The sequence below is a fragment of the Martes martes genome (assembly GCF_963455335.1).
Source record: "Martes martes genome assembly, chromosome: 11".
Classification (NCBI taxonomy): domain Eukaryota; kingdom Metazoa; phylum Chordata; class Mammalia; order Carnivora; family Mustelidae; genus Martes; species Martes martes.
In genome coordinates, this window is record NC_137899.1 from 79343718 (window position 1) to 79366491 (window position 22774).

The following is a 22774-nucleotide window of genomic DNA, read 5'->3' on the forward strand; positions in this document are numbered from 1 at the left end:
GAATCAAAAGATCAAATCAGCGTTGGCCTTACATCAGTTTTGAGGAAGAAATTTCTTTTGGGCACACTCCTGTTCAAGATGCTAGGTCCTTGCTTCTGCATGTGGGCAACTGACTTACACCTGTTCCTGCAGGAACTTCCATATTAGGAAGATACCTGTGAACCGCTCTAAGTGCAATGAACTCAAAAGAAAATGCCTTCTCTCAAATATTCATCTACTTTAATAATAATCCTAATTATAATTTACTTTCGAGGCTAACAAATCATATGCAAAAAAAACAAAACAAAACAAAACAAAAAACCCGGGGCTCCTGGGTGGCTCAGTGGTTTAAACCTCTGTCTTTGGCTCAGGTCATGATCTCAGGGTCCTGGGATCGAGCCCCGCATTGGGCTCTCTGCTCAGCGGGGAGCCTGCTTCTCCCTCTCTCTCTGCCTGCTGCTCTGCCTACTAGTGATCTCTCTCTCTGTATCAAATAAATAAATAAAATCTTAAAAAAAAAACACCCGAATTCAGTTAAAAATGCTTAAATTGCTTGTGCCCTTCTCCAAATTACTTATATTCTTTTTAAAAAATTTCAGTCAGAGACTTAAAGGATCCAAGGCTTTCAATTAGTTGTCCTGTAGAAAATAGGACTCAAGGTTTTTACAATCTCAATTTTGTTAGTATTGCTCTTAATCACACACACAATTTCTATAAAAAAGCAAAGTATATGCAATATGACCTATACTTAAATACAGCTGGATGTTTAGTGAAAAGTAAGAGAAAATGAACTAACACAAACACATCATCAATCTCTCATTAATGGGCTATATTAAATTGAGGAGGCTTAAGAAGTCAGTCAGTGCTAGCAAAAGAACAGTTATGTGTTATTACACTTACCTCCTCCCCACATGTCAAAATATTTGGTGTCTAATACTTCTCCTGTTTTTCCTGAAAGAGATGGAACTCATGTCAGATTATGCAACTGAAATATACACTGTATACCACAAGTGACCTTACCCAGTGATGGGTATGGATTCCTTAGCAGAGAAAGAATTAATTTTGAGAAAGACTTAAAATCTGAACTGTATGCACCTGAAATATATTTCTAAGACTAACTTCTGGATAAACTGAAATTCTGGACTTTCTCATGAATCTATATAAGCCAAGGAGCAGCAAAGTCAAGTTCACAGCTGAGTGTAGACCACTTAAATTCAGTGAGATAGGTTTCGTCCTTATGTGTTACCGTCTTCCCTTATTTAGGAATTACCAAAAAATATGTAAACCTTTTAAAACAAGATGAATTGATGACATTTTCTACCATTAAAGCCAACATTTAAAATTTTTTCAGATTTCCCTTTTAAAATGTATTTTTTTGCTATCAATTAGACAAATATACGCAGAACCTTTTATATAAGAAAATAAAGAAAGCAAAAATGCAGAAACTTATCTTTTGTCATGAAAGAAATAAAAAACATTTTCCTATACTGAGAACTGGGTAAGGTGGCTGTGGTCGCTAATCGCCCTACACAGCCTTACAGGATTATTGTACCAGAAGGAAAAGCCAAGCATGCAGTCAGGCCTCATTTCATGGGTTCATATTTTCAGATTCGATTTCGTTAAGAACACTCGAGCCTTTCAGGATTCAATGAGCTTATTTTCACTAATGAACATAAGTGACAAATGTTGACAATACTGAAAAATTACAATTAATTCCTATTCTTCATCCCTCTCCCCACCTCTTCATTAGTCCATCCCCCTTTGTCATTTACACACCCTCATGCCACTCTGTCTTCGCGGTGTTAGAATCCAAAATCTTCAGAATTCATCAGTTTAATGTTAGAGGGGTTTTAGCCTGACAGTCCCCTGGGAAACTCCACACACTGCACAGCAAGTGGGATGCTTCCATGAAAGCATGCTCTCACACTCAGACACCAGGTCTCCATGTATAGTTGGTTTTTTAGGAGGATGTGAAGAAGTTGGGAAGAAGGCTTTAGTGTCAAGTGTAGCACTTTCTGACCTGATCCCCTGATAATAGAGGGCATTTTACTTTGGGCCACATGAATATCCACTGATCACATTTGTAAGGTAAAATTATTCTTACCATTTACCAAAGCAACATTGATCCCTCTTCCAACATTATTCTTAACACCACTCATTAAACTGAAGGAGAAAAGTCAAGACAAAATTTAGAATTAGATACTTTACATAAACATGTATCAGAGAAATAAAGCCATGCCCGAAAAAAAAACCAAAAAAACAAAACCTGGGGATATTATATATACACACAATTGTTTAAGAAATGCAACGGAGATTAAAAGATCTCTACTACATCAGAGAAGACAGTCTAATATTAAATAATTTTAAAGCAATGCTCTTAAGTAAGATTTCACAAACCAATATATTAAAAAGTATCAGGGCCCAAGTACTAGACCATTTTTTGCCACTTGGTGTCAGGTTATGAAATAGGATTTTAGAAAACCCTTAAAACATGTGGACAGTAAGCACGTATTTTGCACCATTCTCAAAGGGTGATCAAACAATTGATAATCTCTTATCTATTTTTTGCAATATCCATGTGACATGAAACAGAAGTGAGATATTTTTATAATCTGAAAGCAAGGAGAGTTTCACCTACTTCACCTAATTGTGAACATTCTTAGTGATTATCAATGTAAATTTTCTCTATACCCAGAAGAATCTTATATTCATTTAATTACTGAATCTAAACACAGTCACTTGTATTGTTACATCTGAGGTAATTACCACCCAGTCGCAGCTTACTGACCACCATGATTCTATGAAATAGAAGAGTTGAGTGGAACATTTGCTTATATCGGTTCAGTATGCTGAATTAGGATTAGTAAACTAAAATTATAGGTATCTGCAATTCTAAAAATTCAAGGTAATAGTAATACTGCCAGTGATGAACTACTGGTTTGAGGTTGATGGAGACAGGGAAGGACGCATATATGGGAATACAGACACAGACACACCCATGTCCATATATGGGACATTCATACCTATACACATACAGGTAGGTCCCTAAGTTTATTATAAACTTTACTGACATAAAGAATTTTGTAACACACAATTTCATAAATAATAAAAGTTATAATATTTCATTATACATTCCACAGAGCCAATTGATTCTCAGAGTATGTCAATTTTCATAAACTTAGATCTGTAGCAAACATATGGCTGCAAGTGATGGTGAATGCTGTTCTAACAAACACTGGATGACATTTCATTTAAAGAATAAGACACCTCTTCATATACCTGTTGGCCATTTGTATTCCTCTTTTGAGAAATGTCTGTTCAGGCCTTTTACTCATTTTTTAATCAGGTTATTTGGGTTTTTGCTAGTGAGTAGTAGGAGTTCCTCACATTTTTGGATGTTAACCTATCAGATAAATGGCTTGCATTTTTTTTCCCCATTCAGTGGGTTGACTTTCCATTTTCTTGTACAAAAGCTTTCTAGTTTGATGTAATCTCATTTGTCTACTTTTGCTTTTGTTGCCTAGGTTTTTGTGTCTTATTCAAAAAATTCATTGCCCTGACCAACGTCATAAAGCTTTTTTTGCTAGATTTTCTTCTAGTAGTTTTATGGTTTCATGTCAAGAAACTTACTTTAAATATAATGATACAGTAGGTAAGAAATGAAAGAGTAGAAAAAGAAAAATCATGTAAACATTAATCAGAAGAACGAAGGATTACTACTCAATAATAAAGAATCCAATTTAAAAATGAGCAAGGTTTGAACAGACATTTCCCTGAAGAGGATACACAAATGCCCAACAAGCAAATAAACAGATGTTAAATATCATTAATCATCAGTGAAATACAAAATGAAATCACAACAAGATACCACTCAACACCCACAAGGATGGCTGTAATCAGTAAGTCAGATAATAAGCAGTGTTATGTGGAAAAACTGGAACCCTCTTACACTGCTGTTGGAAGGTAAACTGGGGCAGCCACTTCATAATTCAATAATTCAATAATCTGGCAGCTCCTCAGATAGTTAAACATAGAATTACTGTATGAACCCAAATCCAGTCCTAAGTATGTATACAAGAAAAATGAAAACATGTCCATACAAAACTTTTATACAAATTTTATAGAAACATTATTCATAATAGCCAAAAAGTGGAAACAAACCAAATGTCCATCAACTGACGAACAAATACACAAAATGTGATATATCTATACATGATGGAGTATTATTCCATCATAAAAAGGAATGAAGTATTGATACATGCTACATGGATGAACCTTGAAAACACTGTGCTAAGTGAAGAAGCTGATGACAAAGGAACCTCTACATATTATGTGGTATCTTCTATACGGTATGTCCAAAACAGGTAAGTCTACAGAGACAGAAAGTAAGATATGGTTACTCTGGGCTGGTTGGGGGGTGGGGGAGAAGGGAGTGGAATGGGATGGGAATGGGGTAGAAGGGCAACACAACTAAAGGACATAATTTTTTTTTGAGGTATAAAAATGTTCTAATACTGTAGAGTTGGTTGCACATATCTGTGGATATACTAAAAACATGACTGTATACTTTACATGATGAATTGTATGGCATGGGAATTATATCTCAATAAAGCTGCTTAAACAAAAGAAAGCAGGAGCAGCTGTATTAACACCAATTAAATAGACTCCAGAGCAAAGAAAATGACCAGACAGAGAGGGAGATTACATAATCATCAAAAGATCACTTCAGCAAGACAGAGTAAACCTGAATGTGTATATATCAGGCAACTGAGGTACAAACTGGGTGACTCAAAACCGGATAGAACGGACAGGAGAAACAGAAAATTTACAGTCACAGCTGGTTACCTCAACAGCGCTCTCTCAACAGCTGATGAACAGAAATTTACCAAATGTATGGAAGAACTCAACAAAGTATTAAACAATAGGGTCTAATTGACATTTAAAGAACATTCTACCCAACAAGAACAGAATACACATTCTTTTCGTGTCCACGGAGCATATACTAAAGGTAGACCATATCATGAGTCACAAAATAAACCTCAATATTTTTTTAAAGAAACTGAAATCACACCAAGTGTATTCTTCAATCACAATGGGATCAGTAACAGTAAGATAACAGGAAAATTTCCAAACACTTGGAAGCTAAACAACACACTTCTCAATAATCCAAGAGGAAGTCTGAAGGGAAATTAAAAAACACATTGAAAAGAATGAAAATACGACTTATTAACATTTGTGAGGCATAGCTAAAAGAGTACAGAGAGGAATATATAACACTAAGTATTTAAATTAGAAAAGAAACTAAAAGGAATGCCATACACCTAAAGTAAGCGAAGGAAAGAAATTAAAAACAGCAAAAATCAACGAAACAAAGCTTGTTCTTTAGAAAGATCAATAAAATTAACAATCCCTTAGTAAGACTGACAGAAAAAAAGAGAAGACACAAATCACCAATATCAAAAGTGAAATGGGATAGCACTATAGACCCTGCAGACATCGAAAGGATAAAGGAATACTATGAAGGATTTACCCATGTAAATTTGACAACTCATATTAATTAGACCAATTCCTCAAGAAGTGCAAACTAACACAAATCATCCATTATGAAACAGATCATTTAAATAGTCCTGTAACTATTAAAGATATTGAATTCATAGTTTATAAACTCACCTCTCTGGAAAATCTCCAAGCCTAAACTGTTTCACTGGAGACTTCTACCAAATGTTTTTAAAAAAGAATTAACACTACTTCTACACAAACTCTTTCAGAAAACAGAATACCTCCAAATTTATTTTATAAAGCCAGTATTACAATACTAGAACCAGAGTAAGACATCACGAGAAAACTACAAACCAATATGCCTCATTAGTATATAGGTAAAAATCCTCCTTAACATTAATAAATAGCATTCAGCATTATATTAAACCATGACAAAGTAAGGTTTAGCTTATGGATACACAAGTGTTTTAACATTTGAATAGTTAATATAATCCACTATATTAACAGATTTAAGAAAAAAATCACATGATTACCTTAATACAGAACATGCATTTTGACAAAATTCAATACCCATTCATGATAAAAAGTCCCAGAAAACTAGTAATAGAGAACTTGCTCAACTTGGTAAAGAACATCTACAAAAATCTACACTTAACATCATACTGGATGGTGAAGGACAATACTTTTTCCCCTAAGATCAGAACAAGTCAAAAATGTCCATTCTCACCATTACTATTCAGCACAGCATTGGAAATCCTAGCCAATGCAATAAGGCAAGAGAAGGAAATAAAGGCATACAAATCAGAAAGGAGAAAGTAAATTTGCAGATGACATGTTTGTATGGATAATCCCAAGGAATTTACAAAAACAAAAACAAAACTCCTAGAAGTAATAAATTAACTTAGCAAGGTTATAAGATACAAAACCAACACACAAAAATCAATTGTGTGTCTATATGCTAACAATATAAAAACTGAATTAAAAGTACAATGCCACCTACAATTGCTCAAAAATGGGGGATACTTAGGTATAAATCTAATAAAGCTTGTATAGGACTTGTAAGCTGAAACCCACAAAAATGGTAATGGAAGATAATGAAGAATATATAAAGAGAAATGCCATCTTCACCAACTGAATAGCAAAGATGGTCAATTCTTTCCAAATTAATGTAGAGATTTCATACAATTCCTAAAAAAAATCCCAGGAAGATTTTCTGTAGATAGTGGCAAGGTTATCTAAAATGCATATGGAAAGGCAAAGAAACTAAAGTAGCTAATTTGGGGGTGGGGGAAGAAGAAAAATGGGAGGAATTATTCTACTCTATGTAAAGACTTACTCCATAACTAGTATAATCAAGAGCATGTGGTATTAGTGGACAAATAAATATACAGCTCAATGGAATGAATAGAGAACCCAAAGCCAAGGGGAACCAAAAAATGTACCAGTCAAAATATAGCCAACTTATTTTCTAACAAAGGAACAAAAGCAATTCAATGGAGGGAGCATAGTCATTCCAACAAATGGTGCTTAAGCAACTAGATATTCATAGGCCACAACTGAACCTCAACCTACATCTCATTCTTTTTTCAAAAATTAATGTAGAATGGATCATAAATTTAAATGTAAAACATAAAACTATAAAAATTTTAGAAAATCATGCAGAAGAACATATTTGAAACCTATGGCTCCATGAATGATTTTTAGACCAGACACCAATCCATGAACAACAAAGCACATCCATGAAAGAAAAATAAATCAATAAATTGGAACTTATCAAAACTGCAAACTTTGGCATTACAAAAGATCCCAGTGAAAATGATGTCTAGACAAGCTATAGGTTAGGAGGAAATAGCCACGAACCACGTATCTGAAAACAGAATTCCTATCTAGAATATATCTCAAGAACTCTCAAATTGCAGTAATAAAAAAAAAATAGATAAAAACAAACAGAAAAAAGCCAATCTCATATGGTCACATATTTTATGATTCTATTTCTATAACATTTTCAAAGCATCAAAATGATAGAAATGATCAACAGATGAGTAGTTGCCAGGGGTCAGTGATTCTGGGGGATGATGATATCAGGGTAGTATAAAAGAGATCTTTGTGGCAATAGACTAATTCTCCCTCTTACTTGCTGTATTGGCTACATGTATCTACACATGTGATAAAATGACACAGAACGACACACACTGTACCAATGCCAATTTCCTGGCTTTGATACTGTACTCTAATTAGGTAAGATACAATCATGGGGAAACTGGTAGAGAATACACAGGACTACTCCATACGATCTTTGCAATTGCCTGTGATTTCTATAATTATTTCAAAATGCAGAGTTAAAAAAAACACTCTACTTGAAGGTCCATTAAAAAAGAAGCATAAAAATTTGATTTTGAAAAGCTTAGTAGCATTTAACTATTTATCTACCCATATGGGTTGCCTATCAGCCTTCAAAATCTCACTTTTCATTCTCTAAAATTTACATGTAATTAAGCACAGACTTTTTCCATGTGTGTTCAAGAGTAGTTCTGAAAGGTGAGCCATAAGGAAACCAACTAAATGTGCTGCCCAAAAGAGGGGAGTTTCAAAATGCATTTGCTCTGCTACTGTGAGAAATGTATTCCCGAACTCCATCATTAATGTTAAGAAGCAACAGCTATGATTAACCTGTTACATTAATAATTATGTACCCCAGTGTCTTAACAGTTAATAATTACTTTTTCCCAGTGTCTTCCCCATCATGGAGTATGCTGCTGCGACTCTCAAAGCAAAGAAACACAGGCAACAAAGGAGGAGTATGGCACAGGCTTCCCACAAGAGGGCAGCAGCCAATCAATTTTTAAAACCCAGAAGTCAGGGAAAACCTCTAACTAGCAAATGACAAAACTACTTAAGATTTTTAAATATATAAATTTATAAATATATAAACCAGTCTTATTAACACAAGTGGAAGTGTTTTCTTTTATCTTTCATGACGGTTCCCCCACCACCTTTCCACACCTCCAGACAAAAATCTAAAGAAAATACTATATAATCTATAGACAGATTCCACATCTTTGAACATAGTTTTGTTTCAAAGGCCTACTTTATATTTTAACTATCACATCTTAAAATGATTAGTTTAGAGAAGGGTTTAACAAACTATAGCCCATGGGACAAATCTAGCCAACTGCCTGTTTTTTGGTTTTGTTTTATTTTTTTGGTTTTATTATTTACGAGCTTAGAATGGTTTTTATATTTTTAAACGGTTATACTTTAAATGGTTATATAAGTACTTATACACTCTCCTTGATTTTACCTCTTGACGCTTACAGTCAAAAATACCCTCAAGGTAAAGCAAATGAACAAATCCATCAAAGTAGTTTGCTGTACATTCCTATACCAAACATTAAGATTATAATAAAAGGTGAAGTATTATCATAATATCAACTTCATGTAAACTGTAATCAATTGAGTATATGCCTAAAATAAAAGCTGTATAATGGGTTCTCTAAAGCAAAATAAAAAGAAGCTACAATTCCTGTATTTGGTGACACTTGATGTTTATACCCAGGATTTTCTATCCCAAACTAATGAAAAGTTTGAAATCCATGTTAATCTCCATAATATATCTGATGCATCTCATCTGTCCTTAAAACCATCACCCCCTGAATCTTAATATCATCTTTTGTCTATATTGGGGTATCTCAAACTCAGCCTATGATGACATTATGGACCTAATAACTCATGTGGAAAGGCCTTCCTGCCACACTGGGGGAGCGCGTCAGAGCACCCCAGCCTTCACAAGTAGTGCCACTGTAGCTGCAACCTTTCAAAACGCTTACAGACCTTGATAAATGCCCCCTGGGAAGAAAAATCATCCCCACTGAGAAGCACTGATCTGGGCTACTCATCTCCAAAATGAGTGTGCATGTACTCAGGGCATGTACAGGAAAATATTAAAATTTCTACTTACATATTTTTAGATCTATTTATATATTTAGTGAATGTACATGAAAAAAACTCTGTCATCACTGTGGAGAGGGGCAGAGTCAAAGAGCTTTGGAAGCAACTGGCAAAGGCTTTCCAGTTGTTCTCTCTATTCTGCTTCTCAAATCATTTTATACAACAGTCAGATAATTTTTTCAACATAAATGAAATCATGACATGCCAGAATCCGAAAACCTTCGATGACTCAAACACTCAGGAAAAGATGTCATCTCCTTACCTGCATGGCCCTTAAGTTCCCACTGGCCTGGCCCTTATTCCTCAACCTCATCTCACCCACCCCCATGGCTCTGCATCACACCCGCTGCTCGGCACAGCTCATCCGTCTCACTTTCCAGGGAAGAGCAGATTCAAGGCAACCAACTAAAAGGAGGGCTTGTGATTTCAGACACCAACTTCGCATACAAGTGACAGTCAACCCTAGGCAGGAGACTGAAAACTTAAAAATTTACTTGGTAGAGCATCTCAGTACAGAAAACCATTCCGCTTAGTGGCAAACAGCTGTGTGTCACAACAGGGGGAGGTCAGTACTGGGTTATTTCACACACAGTTAAAACAAAGGGTTCGTGAGACGGCACATTCATTACCTAGCACAGCGCTGTCAAATGGGACTTCCTGTGACAGTGGAAATGCTCTGTGTTCAGCCGGGCAGGCACAAGCCACGTGCAGATACCAAACACCTGAAATGTGGCTAGAGTGACTGAGGAACTAACTTTTTAAATTTTTTTTAATTTTTATTTATTTATTTGACAGACAGAGATCACAAGTAGGCAGAGAGGCAGGCAGAGAGAGAGGAAGGGAAGCATGCTTCCCGCTGAGCAGAGAGCCCGATGCGGGGCTCGATCCCAGGACCCTGAGACCAGGACCCTGAGACCACGACCCGAGCCGAAGGCAGAGGCTTCAACCCACTGAGCCACCCAGGTGCCCCTAACTTTTTAATTTTAACTCATTTAAATGAATTAACTTTTCCCAGATTACTTAATATCAGGATTAAAGCATTGCACGTGTCTATGGCTACCAGATGGGACAGCACAGATCGACAGGATTCACACAGAGGAAATCCCTTGTCTTCACATGAAGCTGGATAAATGCTGCATTCTTATGTCACTCTAGTATGAAATTTCAGAATTTTAAGGCTCTTTAAACTTGAGGGAGGAAAAATCGTATAAAGAAAACTGAAATCACTTTTCTTTAAAATACACCCAATACATTTTCGAAAGATCCATTAAACTCAGGTTCAATATGCTATAATTTAATACCACACCATATACTTTCAAACTGATAAATACTTACACATTGTCTTCCAGACAGATTTTGGGTCCCACCACATTGGCTGCTCCGCTTGCCATTTTAAAAGCAAAATGCTTCTCAGGGCAAGCTTTTGAGATTCCACATTTATATCTGGGAGGTTTTGTAGCTTTAGGGAGAAATTTTTTTAAAAAAGTATTAGTAGACTCTAATCAGTTTGTTTCCTATCTTAAACCACAAAGAGCATTATGTAAAGACAAATACATATCTTAAAATACCTGCCTTTCTTTCCCCCTGAGGGTTTCAAAGAACCACAAAACAAACAAAACAAAAAACAGAACTTCCTAGGAAACAAGCTAATAATTGACATAAATGAAACAAGTAATTGATCCTGATGAAGGTAAATGTATTTTCTCTAATTTTTTTATTTTTCAAAAGTTTTAAATTTAATTTGGTAAACAAGATTACATTAGTTCCAGGGGTATAACACAGTGATTCAACAATCCTCTATGTTATTATGCTAAGCTCACAAGTATAGCTACCATCTGTCACCATACAACACTAACAAAATATAACTGATTATATTCTTTACACTATAGCTTTTATTCCCCTGGCTTGTTAATTTTTAAACTCGGAGTTTATTTCTCCTACTCCTTTTCACCCTTTTTTGCCCATCCCCCAACCATCTCCCTTCTAATTATTTTTAAGTTTATTTTTAAAATTCAGGATGGGGAGGGGCACCTGGGCGGCGCAGTCAGTCACGCAACAGACTCTCGGTTTCAGTTCAGGTCACGATCTCAGGGTCTTGAGGCGGAGCCCTGCGTAGGGCTCTGCGCTCAGCCCGGAGTCTGCTTAAGATTCTTTCTCCCTCTCCCTCTGCTCCTCTTGCTTGTGCTTGCTCTCTTTCTTTCTCCCTCTAATATAAATAAGTATATCTTTTAAAACAAATTCAGGATGGGGGAGGTTTTGAATTGCTGTTTGACATTTCTAGTCCATATACTCACAACGCATGGTTAACTCTAGAACGAGTAAAAAGCCTAACACATCACTGAATATCTGCTCATGTTCTACTTCTAACGAGGAATTCTTCTTTCACACATTTTCTGTACTTATATATTACGAAACTAAAAACACTAATAAAACAAAACATCCATTATGAACGCTGTTATATACCAAGAATGATGAGTGGTCCAGTCAAACAGCATCCTTGTAACTTAAAAAGTTTTAACTCAATTTTGCTCAAGCTGAAATCTCTCCATTGTTTGAATATAAGTCCTTATATGCCTAAGATAAAACAGAATAAACCATGTGCAAAATATTTAAATGAAATACTTACAACGCGCAGCTGTGTCCAATGCTGACCTTGCTAGGAAAAAAAGAAAAGGTTTTCTTTGTTAGAAGGAATAAAGCTACTGTCAAGTGTTCACTTTTTAAACATATTTGGAACTAACAGACTCGTAAAAATGAAAGTGCCTAAATTCTTGCTCGGTATACAATAAAAAAACCCAGAATATATCCCTCTAGAGAAAAAATGTGAAAGTAACTATAAAGCTCATTACAAACAATTATTCAGAGGAATTATGGATGGTAGTATTTTATTACTGATGGAACATTTTATTCTTTCTTTACATTTTATTTTTAGTTATAATTTAAATCCCAATCAGAAAGATACCTTACAAACTTAATTTCTTTTTAAATTTCTTTTTCAATTTTTTCTAGCTTTCTTGAGACATAATCAACATAGAACACTGTGTAAGTTTAGGCATACCATATGCTAACCTGATACATCTATGAATGGCAAAATGATAACCAGTATAGTATTAGCTACCACCTCCTTCCCTTCACACAGTTACCATTTCTTTCTTGCAGAAAGAACATTTAAGATCTACTCTCTAATCAACATTCACATATATGATACAGTAATATCGGCTGTAATCACCATGCTACATTAGAGATCCCAAACTTGTTAATCTTATAACTGGGAGTTTAGACCCTTTGAGCAAAGTCTCCCCCTTACCTCCCTTCCAACCCCTGCTAACCACCATTTTACTATTTCTCTGAGTTTGTCCTTTTTAGATTTCACATGTAACTGATATCACACACTATTTCAAACTTCCCTTTAAATGACCTTAAATATACACTCAGTGACTAGTACGGTGTTGTGTACACATGCATATAAAGCCCTGGAGAATATACATGAACTTATGTCAGTGGTTAGGCTAGGAGATTCGGGGGGTGGGGAACACAAGAGGGATGGTGGTGGTGAGGAGTTTAATTTCTCTAGAATAGAAATGTATTAGGTATAATAAACAAAATAAGGTCAACTACTAAGACTTTCATAATTTATCAGTTCAAGGAAGCCAGAACCCTATGATTAAATCTTAACTTCAATGCAGTTGATGGCAACATGGCCATCTACACTTAGAGCTTTTTAAAAGCACTAACACCTGATCCCAGCCTAGGGGATTGCAGTTCAGATCATCAATAGTACTGTGGGCAGCCACTTCCTGATTTGGCTAATGAGTATGTGGTGTCACAAATATTTGTCAGCTGTTTGACTATAAATAGCCCCTGGGTTTTTCGTTCTGTACTATTTTAGATAATTGAGAACTTCCTGTAAGTCCAGAACTCAAACTGGAGAACAGAAAGTTAAAGCTGAAAAATAATATGTAAATGTTTAAAAAGGGTTGAAAATGACCAAGTAAATGAAGGCTCGTTAACTCTATAAAACACTCAGAATATTATGCACCACTGAAATCATAAAGGCAATGGAGTAACATGGAGAAAGTCTAATGCATGAAATAAAGCAAAAAAAAAAAAAACAAGCCTTATCTAGAAGTACAAAAAGTATTCATGGATAAGGACAAAGACTTGAAGAAGAAAAAAAAATCACTTTAGTAAATTAGAGTGCTGGGACTACTAGGCTCATTCTTTTAATTTCCTTAATTAAGTCATAAAAGTAAGGGAAATATCAATTCTAGAGATCACCTTTTGTAAACAAGAAAATAAAAACCCGAAGAGCGATTAGCAGCATAAACACTAGATATTCTCAACTTCACTTTGCCCTGAATAAACACATATCATCAGACGAAGGTGTTAAGATATTTACCAAAAAACACTGTTCAAATCAGGAATTCTGGTATGCCTAGCTTATGGTAACAAGATACAAGAGACAGTGGGATCAGAACAGAGGTAATATAACAGACCTCATTCATATATGCTGGGTACTCTTACCAAGTATTTTTGCCTGTATTACTGATTCAATCATCATCCCTGTTTCAAAGAGAAAGAAACTGGGAACTGAGAGGTTTACTGATTTGATTTGTTTCAAGTCATACTTAATAACTGGCAGAGATCTTTTTTTTTTTTAAGATTTTATTTATTTATTTATTTATTTGACAGACAGAGATCACAAGTAGGCAGAGAGGCAGGCAGAGAGAGAGGAAGGGAAGCAGGCTCCCTGCTGGGCAGAAAGTCCCATGTGGGGCTTGATCCCAGGATGCTGGGATCATGACCTGAGCCGAAGGCAGAGGCTTTCACCCACTGAGCCACCCAGGCACCCCCAGAAATGATTTTCAAAGTCCTATTTCACTCTAGCACCCAAACTCATACTGCATTACAAAATGGGAAATGTCTGAGGTCCTCTGATCACATGCATAAAAACTGCTAGTCCTGCTCAGAGCAAGAAGCAAGAACAGGGAGCTTTTAGAACAACCCTTCTGACTGCAGATGATTCAAGACTCCTGGGGCAAAGGGTCCACAAGGGCAAGGATGCTGCTAAAGTATGCAGCAGCTAGAACAAAGGTAATGACTGTGGGTTTGAAACAAGTAGACAAGCTCAGAACAACTAAGGAAGCAACACTGACGGGACTTGCGAACGGACCAGACAGAGGGATGATGGAAAGGGAGGAATCAAGTTTACCTCTTGGACATTTGGCTTTAGAAGCCTTCATTTATTCATTTACATGAACCAATGAATAAAAACACCATGTCTGCACTCAGATGCTCATAGCTTAGTGAGGAGATAGGGATAGGGAATGGGTCAGTGTTGGACCTGTCAATTTTAGATACTTGGAGAAGATCCAAGTGGGAAAGTCTCAAACCCAGCTCTAAATGAGATCTGGGATGAAGATACCAACAGGAAAGTTGACAAAGGATAAGGCTACCCAGAGAAGTCACTGGATTTAAAGTCAGGGGGCTGACGACAGAATTAAGAGACATCAATAATTAACTAATGCCCAGAGAAGAGTGTGGCTGAGCAAAGGGAGGTAGAAGAAAAGTCAGGGATGAGCCTCTAACATGGTCAAACTAGTTTGCTTTTAAAATTTGAGATTAAAAAAAAAAAGAAGAGAGAGATAAATGCTATTTAATTCAAAAAATGTTACTGGGATAAGATTTAGGGAAAACCAGTTTCTTAATCATCAGGCTTTTAAATACGTAACTTCACCTCCATTTACTTTGTGTAAGAGTAAAGAGAAAAGATGCTAAAGGTTTAAAAAAAAACAAACAAACAGGGGAACCTGGGTGGCTCAGTCAGTTAGACATCCAAATCTTGATTTCAGCTCAGGGCATCCACGATCTCAGGGTCCTGAGATCGAGCCCCGCTGGGCTCCACACTCAGCTTGAGTCCTCCTGAGATGCTCTCTTTCTCCCTCTGTACCTCTGCCACTCGACCACTCGCGCGCTCGCGCGCTCTCTCTCTCTCTCTCTCTCTCTCTCTCTCTCGCAATCAATCAATCAATCAATCAATAAAATCTTTAAATAACAAACAACTCTTGGAAAGACTTTTCTTTCCAGACCAGATGAAAACTAACTTTTATCTTTTAGCAAAACTAAAAGCCCTCTACTAAGTCTGCAATTCTGAGAATTTTAACACCTGAGAGCCAAACAGGTAAATTTTCACAAATAAAACAGGATGTTCTCCACATTAGAGTACAGGCACAGCATGTCAGCAAAAATCCCTCCTTCCCTGCAACTTGTATTCCTCCAACTACCTTGACAGCTTTAATTCTTAATTTATTTCAATATATACAACTTTTCACTTTAAGGAACAATAATAAACATTTTTTATTTGGTTTGCATTTTTTTAAGTTTAAAAATTTTATATTTTAAGAAAATAAACAGCCAGGCACCATTTTATTTTTAATGTGGAAAATTTATCATAAATAATTCAAGATTAAATTGCATCAAGATAAACTGAACTTTTATATGGTTTAGATATAAAATATCTTTGGAAAGCTAAAGAAGCTCACTGCTTCTTTAGTTAACTGAATTTAATTTTCAAATTACCAGTTGTTTTTATGGCTTACATGATCACTGAATAATTCTTAAAAGATAATTTAAAATGACTGAAAAACAAAGGTCTCCAATATCTGTGAAATAAGTAACATATCAAGTAGAATCCAAACACTTACTTTCTTCAAGAAAAAGGTTAATGGCTTAATCATTATTATCTACTCTTAATCAGATGAGCTGAGAAAATGAATTCACTTAGAATTTTCTTTTCAGATTTGGGTTTCATCAATGAATGCTGTTCAACAAGTCAAGCTACAGAAATCAGGACGATTTCATACTTTAGTTTTTAATAATGTCAAGTAATTGATGTTTATACCACTTCAATGGTTTAAATCTGAAAGGGTAAAAATAAATCAACTCAATAGAACAGTAAGTACTCTAGTTATATATACAAAAATAATTTGGAATGTGTTTAATACATTCACTAGTTGTTAAGTATCTATGCTGAAAATTAACCCTGTTAAAATGCAATCATTACTAAAACTCACATGTTGTTTCCACTTTGATATCCTGGTTGTGACACTGTAGATCGTTTGTTTGCTAGATGTCACCATTATGAGAAACTATGTAAGATCCTAGGCAGGATCTCTACGTATTACTTCTCACAAATGCATGTGCATCTACCTACAATTATCTCAAAAAGTTGTATGAAAAACTTTTTTAAAAAATCACAATGTATTTTAGTAACTTCAACTAATTGTGAGCAACACTTTTCATTCTTCCATTCTAGAATTAAGTTCATTTTTTCTATAACAGCACTATACAATCAACCTGAATCTAAATTTATAAAACTATCAAGTAAGCTATTATATCCACACAGGGAAAAAAAAAGGAAAAATTCACCACCAAAAGAACTATAGTTCACCTCATGGGACCCACCAGTATACTGATTATAGAAACAATTCTAATGTTGAGTTAAACTTATCAATCATCCTTTGGTAAATTGAGTTCGATGCCAAGCAAATGGCAAAGACAACCCTATCTCCATCTTTGCTCAATTGTTCTATGATGAGAATTAAAATATAACAAATTAAATTTTCAACAACTCAATAAATTGGAATCCAGTAAGGTTTTGTGGATACCGTGTATGACTTCAGTTACGATACCAAAATAAGCCCTAAGAAAGTCTACCCTAAGAAAGTGTAAATCCACTACCTACAACACAGAATAAAACCTTGCAGATTCCCAACATAAGGAAAAATCAAAATAAAAATTAAGAGACAACTATCCTAGTTAAAGTAGCTCAGCCTCTGTTCATAGCTGACTACCAGTGGCTTTTCAACTATTACAGTTTTAAATGAATCCCACTTTGGAAATACTGTTCCTCCCCACGTAAAGATCCTAATCCTCAAATAAAAATCCTCAAAAAACCTACATTCATTTTTCATTCAATCAGCGTGTACTGTCTACATGCACGACCCAGCACGAGAGCCGGGTGAAGCACCAAGGTGTTACTGCCCTTAAGATTCATTCTCTAATAAGGGTAAACAGATACATGGAAAATAAATGACATTATTCTACGTAAGGCAGAATAAAATCAGTGCCGAATTGAGATATAAATACTATGCATTAGGAACAAACAGTTCAAAAAAGAAGCTATACATTCTAATAGGAAAACAGGGAGATTCAAATCTAATTTATCTCAGAAGGGGCATTTATGCAGTTCTGAGAAACGAGAAGGATTAACGGAGGAAGGGGGGCTGAGAAAGACAGGCAGTGTGAGGAACGGGAAGGAGCAAGGCAGGGTGTGTGTCTACAGACACTGCGCCGACCTGCCGGCAGCCAGGGAGAGGCATGGGGTGAGGAGGGAGGGGCAGAGGACAGGTGAGAAGGGCTGAGGCAGGTTGAGGGTGCGACACCCTAAGCAGAGACTCTGATATTACTCTCCAGTCCTCGGAAGTACTGAAGGTTGATGACTATTAAGAGAACTGCTCTGGCAGCGATGATACAGGCAGATACCAACGGAGGAGACACAGATATGGAACGTCCCTGTGATGTTTAACCAGACGGTCCGGACTGGAGATGAAGAGCCAAACTAGGGCAAGCGCTGGCTATGGCTTCACCCGAGACGCTTCTCTGAAAACAGTGGACCTTTTCTCAAAGTAGTTTTTTTAATATGCAGCAATGGTCCCATTGTCTCCCTTCTTTTTTTAATTTTAATTTTTTTATTAACATACAATGTATTATTTGCCCCAGGGGTACAGGTCTGTGAATCATCAGACTTATTACACACTCCCCAGCACTCACCATACCACATACCTTCCCCAAAGTCCATAACCCAACCACCCTCTCCATACCCGCCCCCCACACCTCCCAGCAACCCTCAGTTTGTTTTGTGAGAGTAAGAGTCTCTTGCGGTTTGTCTCCCTCCGATCCCATCTTATTTCATTTTTTCCTTCCCTACCCCTCAAACCTTCCACTTTGTCTCTCAAATTCCTCATTGCCTCCCTTCTTTCAAGGACCCTCTCTTTCTTGTTTGTTTAGTCTCATCCATGGACATGTAATTCCCTGAATCTTTGCCCAAAGCCTACAGATAAGTGAGTCTCTACATTACTTCAAAAAAGAAAAAAGCATTCAACTTGCTTCTGCCTCAAGCTACCACTCCATAATCTTCTTCCCTTATCATCAATCTTTCTTAGGTGACCTGGCCATACACATTGTTTCCCCAGTGACCCTGAACAAGTCCTCAATGTCTTCAGGGTTTTTCCGCCCCATTATTCAACTGAACCAGCTGTGCCCTCAAAGGACACCAGACTGGCCTCTTCAGAGTAACAGAAGTAGGCAGAAGTCAAATGTCACTGTACTTTGTAATGACTGCTCAATGCTGGATCCTAGAGATAGAGATAGATTTTTTTTTTTTTTTTTTTTTTTTTTTTAGGGGGCAGACAGAGGGAAAGGAAGAGAGAGAATCTTAACCAGGTACCATGCCCAGTGTGGAGCCTGACAGGGGGCTGGATCTCATGACCCTGAGATCATGACCTGAGCCAAAATCAAGAGTCAGATGCTTAACCAACTGAGCCACCCAGGCGCCCCCCTGGATACATTTTTAAATGGGTGTTGAAAAACAGATGGTTCAGGAGGAAAATAGCCAGTACACTGAGAGAAATGGTTCAAAATGGGGAATTCCATAATTGGAGAAGATGAAAACGTACAAAAAAAGATGGACTGAAGGAGGATGACTGCGGTTTAACTATTTGAGAGCTCGTCAGTATGGAAGAGCACTCCAGCAGACAGAAGATCAGTGCACTGATACTACTGGGGAGTATACAAGACAGAATTCAGTGCAATATAAAAAGTATTTTTAAGTAGTTATTTCAAGAAAAGTCACCTGAAAATGTTTATACAGAAACTGATGATTACACAACAGAATTGTCTAAAGGCTTGATACTCAGTATGTTATGTGTGAGTAGAAACCTCAGCATCACCTGGGAGCTTGTTAGAAATACAGACTCTCAGGCCCCATCCCAGATACTGAATCCAAGTCTGCATACCAAAATCCCAGGGAGATTCATTTGATATTAAAGCTAGAGGACCACCGGTTCAAGGGAGTCTTGAAACTAGATGTGAGAAGAAGTGAACGAGGTTTTGGGATCCTTTCCAAATACTAATTTATGGAAAGCAAAACTCACTATTCCAGAGATCTCAAAGTTGTTCCAACAGATTTCTGACTCATGGGTCAAATACTGTTTCTAAGTTTCATATTCTCACTTTCATGCATAATTTTTTAATACCTTAAACAATGCTTCAACCAAAGCTTATTCAAGCATTTCAAAAGTTAATTTCTTTTACTAACTTAAGAGTTTTATTTAAAAACTGAGTTAAAGTAGCTTACAATGGTATGTTTATAATATAGCATTAAATAAATTGGTAAAGAGAGAAAAATGATGCAGGAGGAAATAAAGGTAGGAAAGCAAGATGGATTTCTATGGCTGGTATTTAAAATACATTATCATGACTCCACTTGCGAGGTGACAGCTAGATTTGGTTCCAAGTTTTCTAGCACCCGACTTGAATAGTGCGTGTAATCTTCCAGAATATTCATTTAGAATGCCATGATTAATGTCCTAGGCATGAATGAAATAGACCCCATTAAATCTACTCAGAACGTTGAATATAAGATTCATGCTTTATACTGAATTAATTTTAAGACTTCTTATTGTATATTCTAGAATATTCTAATGGGTCACACTTATTGATATAATTACATTTTCTTTTTTAGACAGACTAAACAGGAGAGTGACTCGAAGCTGGTAACTGGTAAAAATGTATAGACAACCAATCAAAAGTAAGACTTAAGAAAGGCGGAAAAAATGGAACTTACCAAATAGATTTCCTAAACTGGCATCCATTTTTATTTCAAATACTTGAGAAATAACATAAAATGTCAGTAAAAATACTGCCACAGCTACCACCAACTTCGCAGCACCTAGAAAAGGGCAGAAATAATTCAGCATGAGCTTATGAGACCACACAACTTTTATGAATGCGTCTTCATAAAAAATTTAAGTTTATAAAAAAATTTCTTAAAACTAATAAATTTTATCTATTGGATTTTAGTTTCACTGGAGTTAAAACACAAACTGCACCAACCATCCATCAGGGTCAGGGATTTTCCCGGTCAAAGAATTATCAGATTGGCTAGCAACCCAAACACAGGACTGCTTGACTCATCTGCCTAGTTTTCTCATGAAAAAAAACCAAACCAACAACAACAACAAACTAAACTTGCTGTCAAGGGCTGGCTGACTACACCAAAGTGCCATGGCAAACGAAACACCATCACCAACTACGGTCTTAATCCTTTCCAAATTTAAAGGGTAATGCTCTACAGGGATAATGCAAAAACACCGGACATTGTGGAGCTGCCAGGGCAACAACCATGATGCTAAGGACGGAACTCTCGAGTGGAATGAAACAGGTTCACTGTCCTATCACCAAAACACCTGTCTTAGAGTCAACAAGTGCTCCCGGGATGGCGCACAACCGAGTTTCTACTTAGCCTCCCCAAATCCCAGAGGACTTCATCTGGCACCTGTCACCTACGCTTCATAATGCAATTACGTGATATGCTCCATCAAGACACACTCGTAGGCTTTCAGACCTTCCTATCTTTAACCATTTCTGAGGGCCCTACAGAGTCAGCACTGCCCACTGCCAGCTAACTGACTCCTTAACAGGAACCGATGACTAGTCTTTTGCTCCCACAGCTAGGCAAATCTAGGAATGAAGAAAAAAAAAAGTGTGAGACAGGAAAGGAAATGGAAAATGACAGGGAAAAAAATCCTCCTTTTTCCCCTAGAATCACAGAGCATCTCATTAGTTATTCAGGAACAATACTAATATTTGCCTATACCATCTCCATTACCCTCTCTTACCAAAAGTTTAATTTATATTGATCTAGAATAGGCAGGTGGGATCAACAGGCATCTCTCCACCCTTAAGGACACAAAAGCCCAGAGATCAGGCAACTGCACACGATAACAAGTAACTCAGCAGCAGCAGAAAGGCTGCTGGGATCTGGACCTGACAGGGCCCGGTGCTTGGTACAGTACTCCATTCTGACACCAAATTACCACATTCCCCTAAAACACTGCCAAAATTCAACTCAGTAGGTAAGGAAGAGTAAAGAAGAACTGTATGTTCGTTCTAATTTCCTAACCGAAACAACTAGGACTACATCCTTCAAGAAGCAGGAAGAGAATGGACTGCTGATGCTCGCCAAGGGCCAGTGACACTGAGAAGTGCTGGTTTCCCAGAGCTCCTTGTTTCTATATAGAAACGCTCCAAAAACACAGAAATGAGACGGCTACTATTAACCGAATCAATCCCCACAGCTCCTGCTTCTGATCTTCTCTCCTCCAAAAACCACTTATTTTCAAAAGCAACTACAAGTTGCTTACATGTTTAGCGCAGAAGAGAGCAAATACCAACAGGCTTTGAGCTCTTACCCCCAAGGATCTAGCAGAGTGCCTGGACATAGTCACACTCTCACCAAGTGTTTGCTAAACAGATGAATGGTGAGAGGTGACACATTCCTTCTTGCTCACTTAAGACCAAAGACTTGAAGACTGTGTATCACATTGACAGTCTTCACCACTCATTTCCTAGCAATCACGAGCATGTGCAACCAAAGATAACTTTTCCTTGTCCCTTACAGCAAATATATGAAACCGTTACTGTTTAAGATTAAAATATTAAAATGAATAAAATATCAAGGTTATAATACATTAAAGTTCTAGACTAAATTCAATACCAAGTGAGACCTGAGCCTACAATAGACAAGCTATATACACCATAGATATCAGATACATGCACACATACGTATATACATTCGTGTATACAACACACAAACACACACACACACACACACACACCCCATTTATTGAGTGCCTTCCATAGAGCTAAATGCTATATAAGCACAATTGCATTTACACAGCTTTTCAAGGTATTATTTTCATTTTACAGAAAAGAAATCAAGGCTGAAAATTTTTAGGTCACTTGCCTAAGGTCACATAACTAGTTAGTAGCGGAAGTGACTCTTCAACCAAGACATAGTCACTGACAATGGACTATCAGAGGAACTAGGAGGATATAAAAGCTCTAAGGCAGGGAGAAGTTTGAGATGGAGAAATATACTGGTAACAGAATAAACAGATGGCCCCAGAGAGGAGAAGGCAGGTGAAGACTAGCACAGACTAGCACCTCCATACTGGTAGAGTTCTAGAACTTCCGTTACATAGAGGTCTCTTCCACAGCTAGTCAC

General features: G+C 36.8%; 1 protein-coding gene across 1 annotated transcript in view; it reads right to left on the reverse strand.

The window, feature by feature from the left end:
• The window catches only part of FAM3C (FAM3 metabolism regulating signaling molecule C), a 53318-nt gene that overhangs the window by 15376 nt on the left and 15168 nt on the right, over positions 1 to 22774 (reverse strand). The window contains exons 3-7 of the mRNA XM_080818529.1: positions 20333 to 20437; positions 12053 to 12082; positions 10762 to 10885; positions 2084 to 2142; positions 880 to 930 (exon numbers count right to left, since the gene is read on the reverse strand). Coding sequence (XP_080674655.1) covers positions 880 to 930; positions 2084 to 2142; positions 10762 to 10885; positions 12053 to 12082; positions 20333 to 20437 — 369 coding nt within the window. The remainder of the gene's footprint in view (positions 1 to 879; positions 931 to 2083; positions 2143 to 10761; positions 10886 to 12052; positions 12083 to 20332; positions 20438 to 22774) is intronic.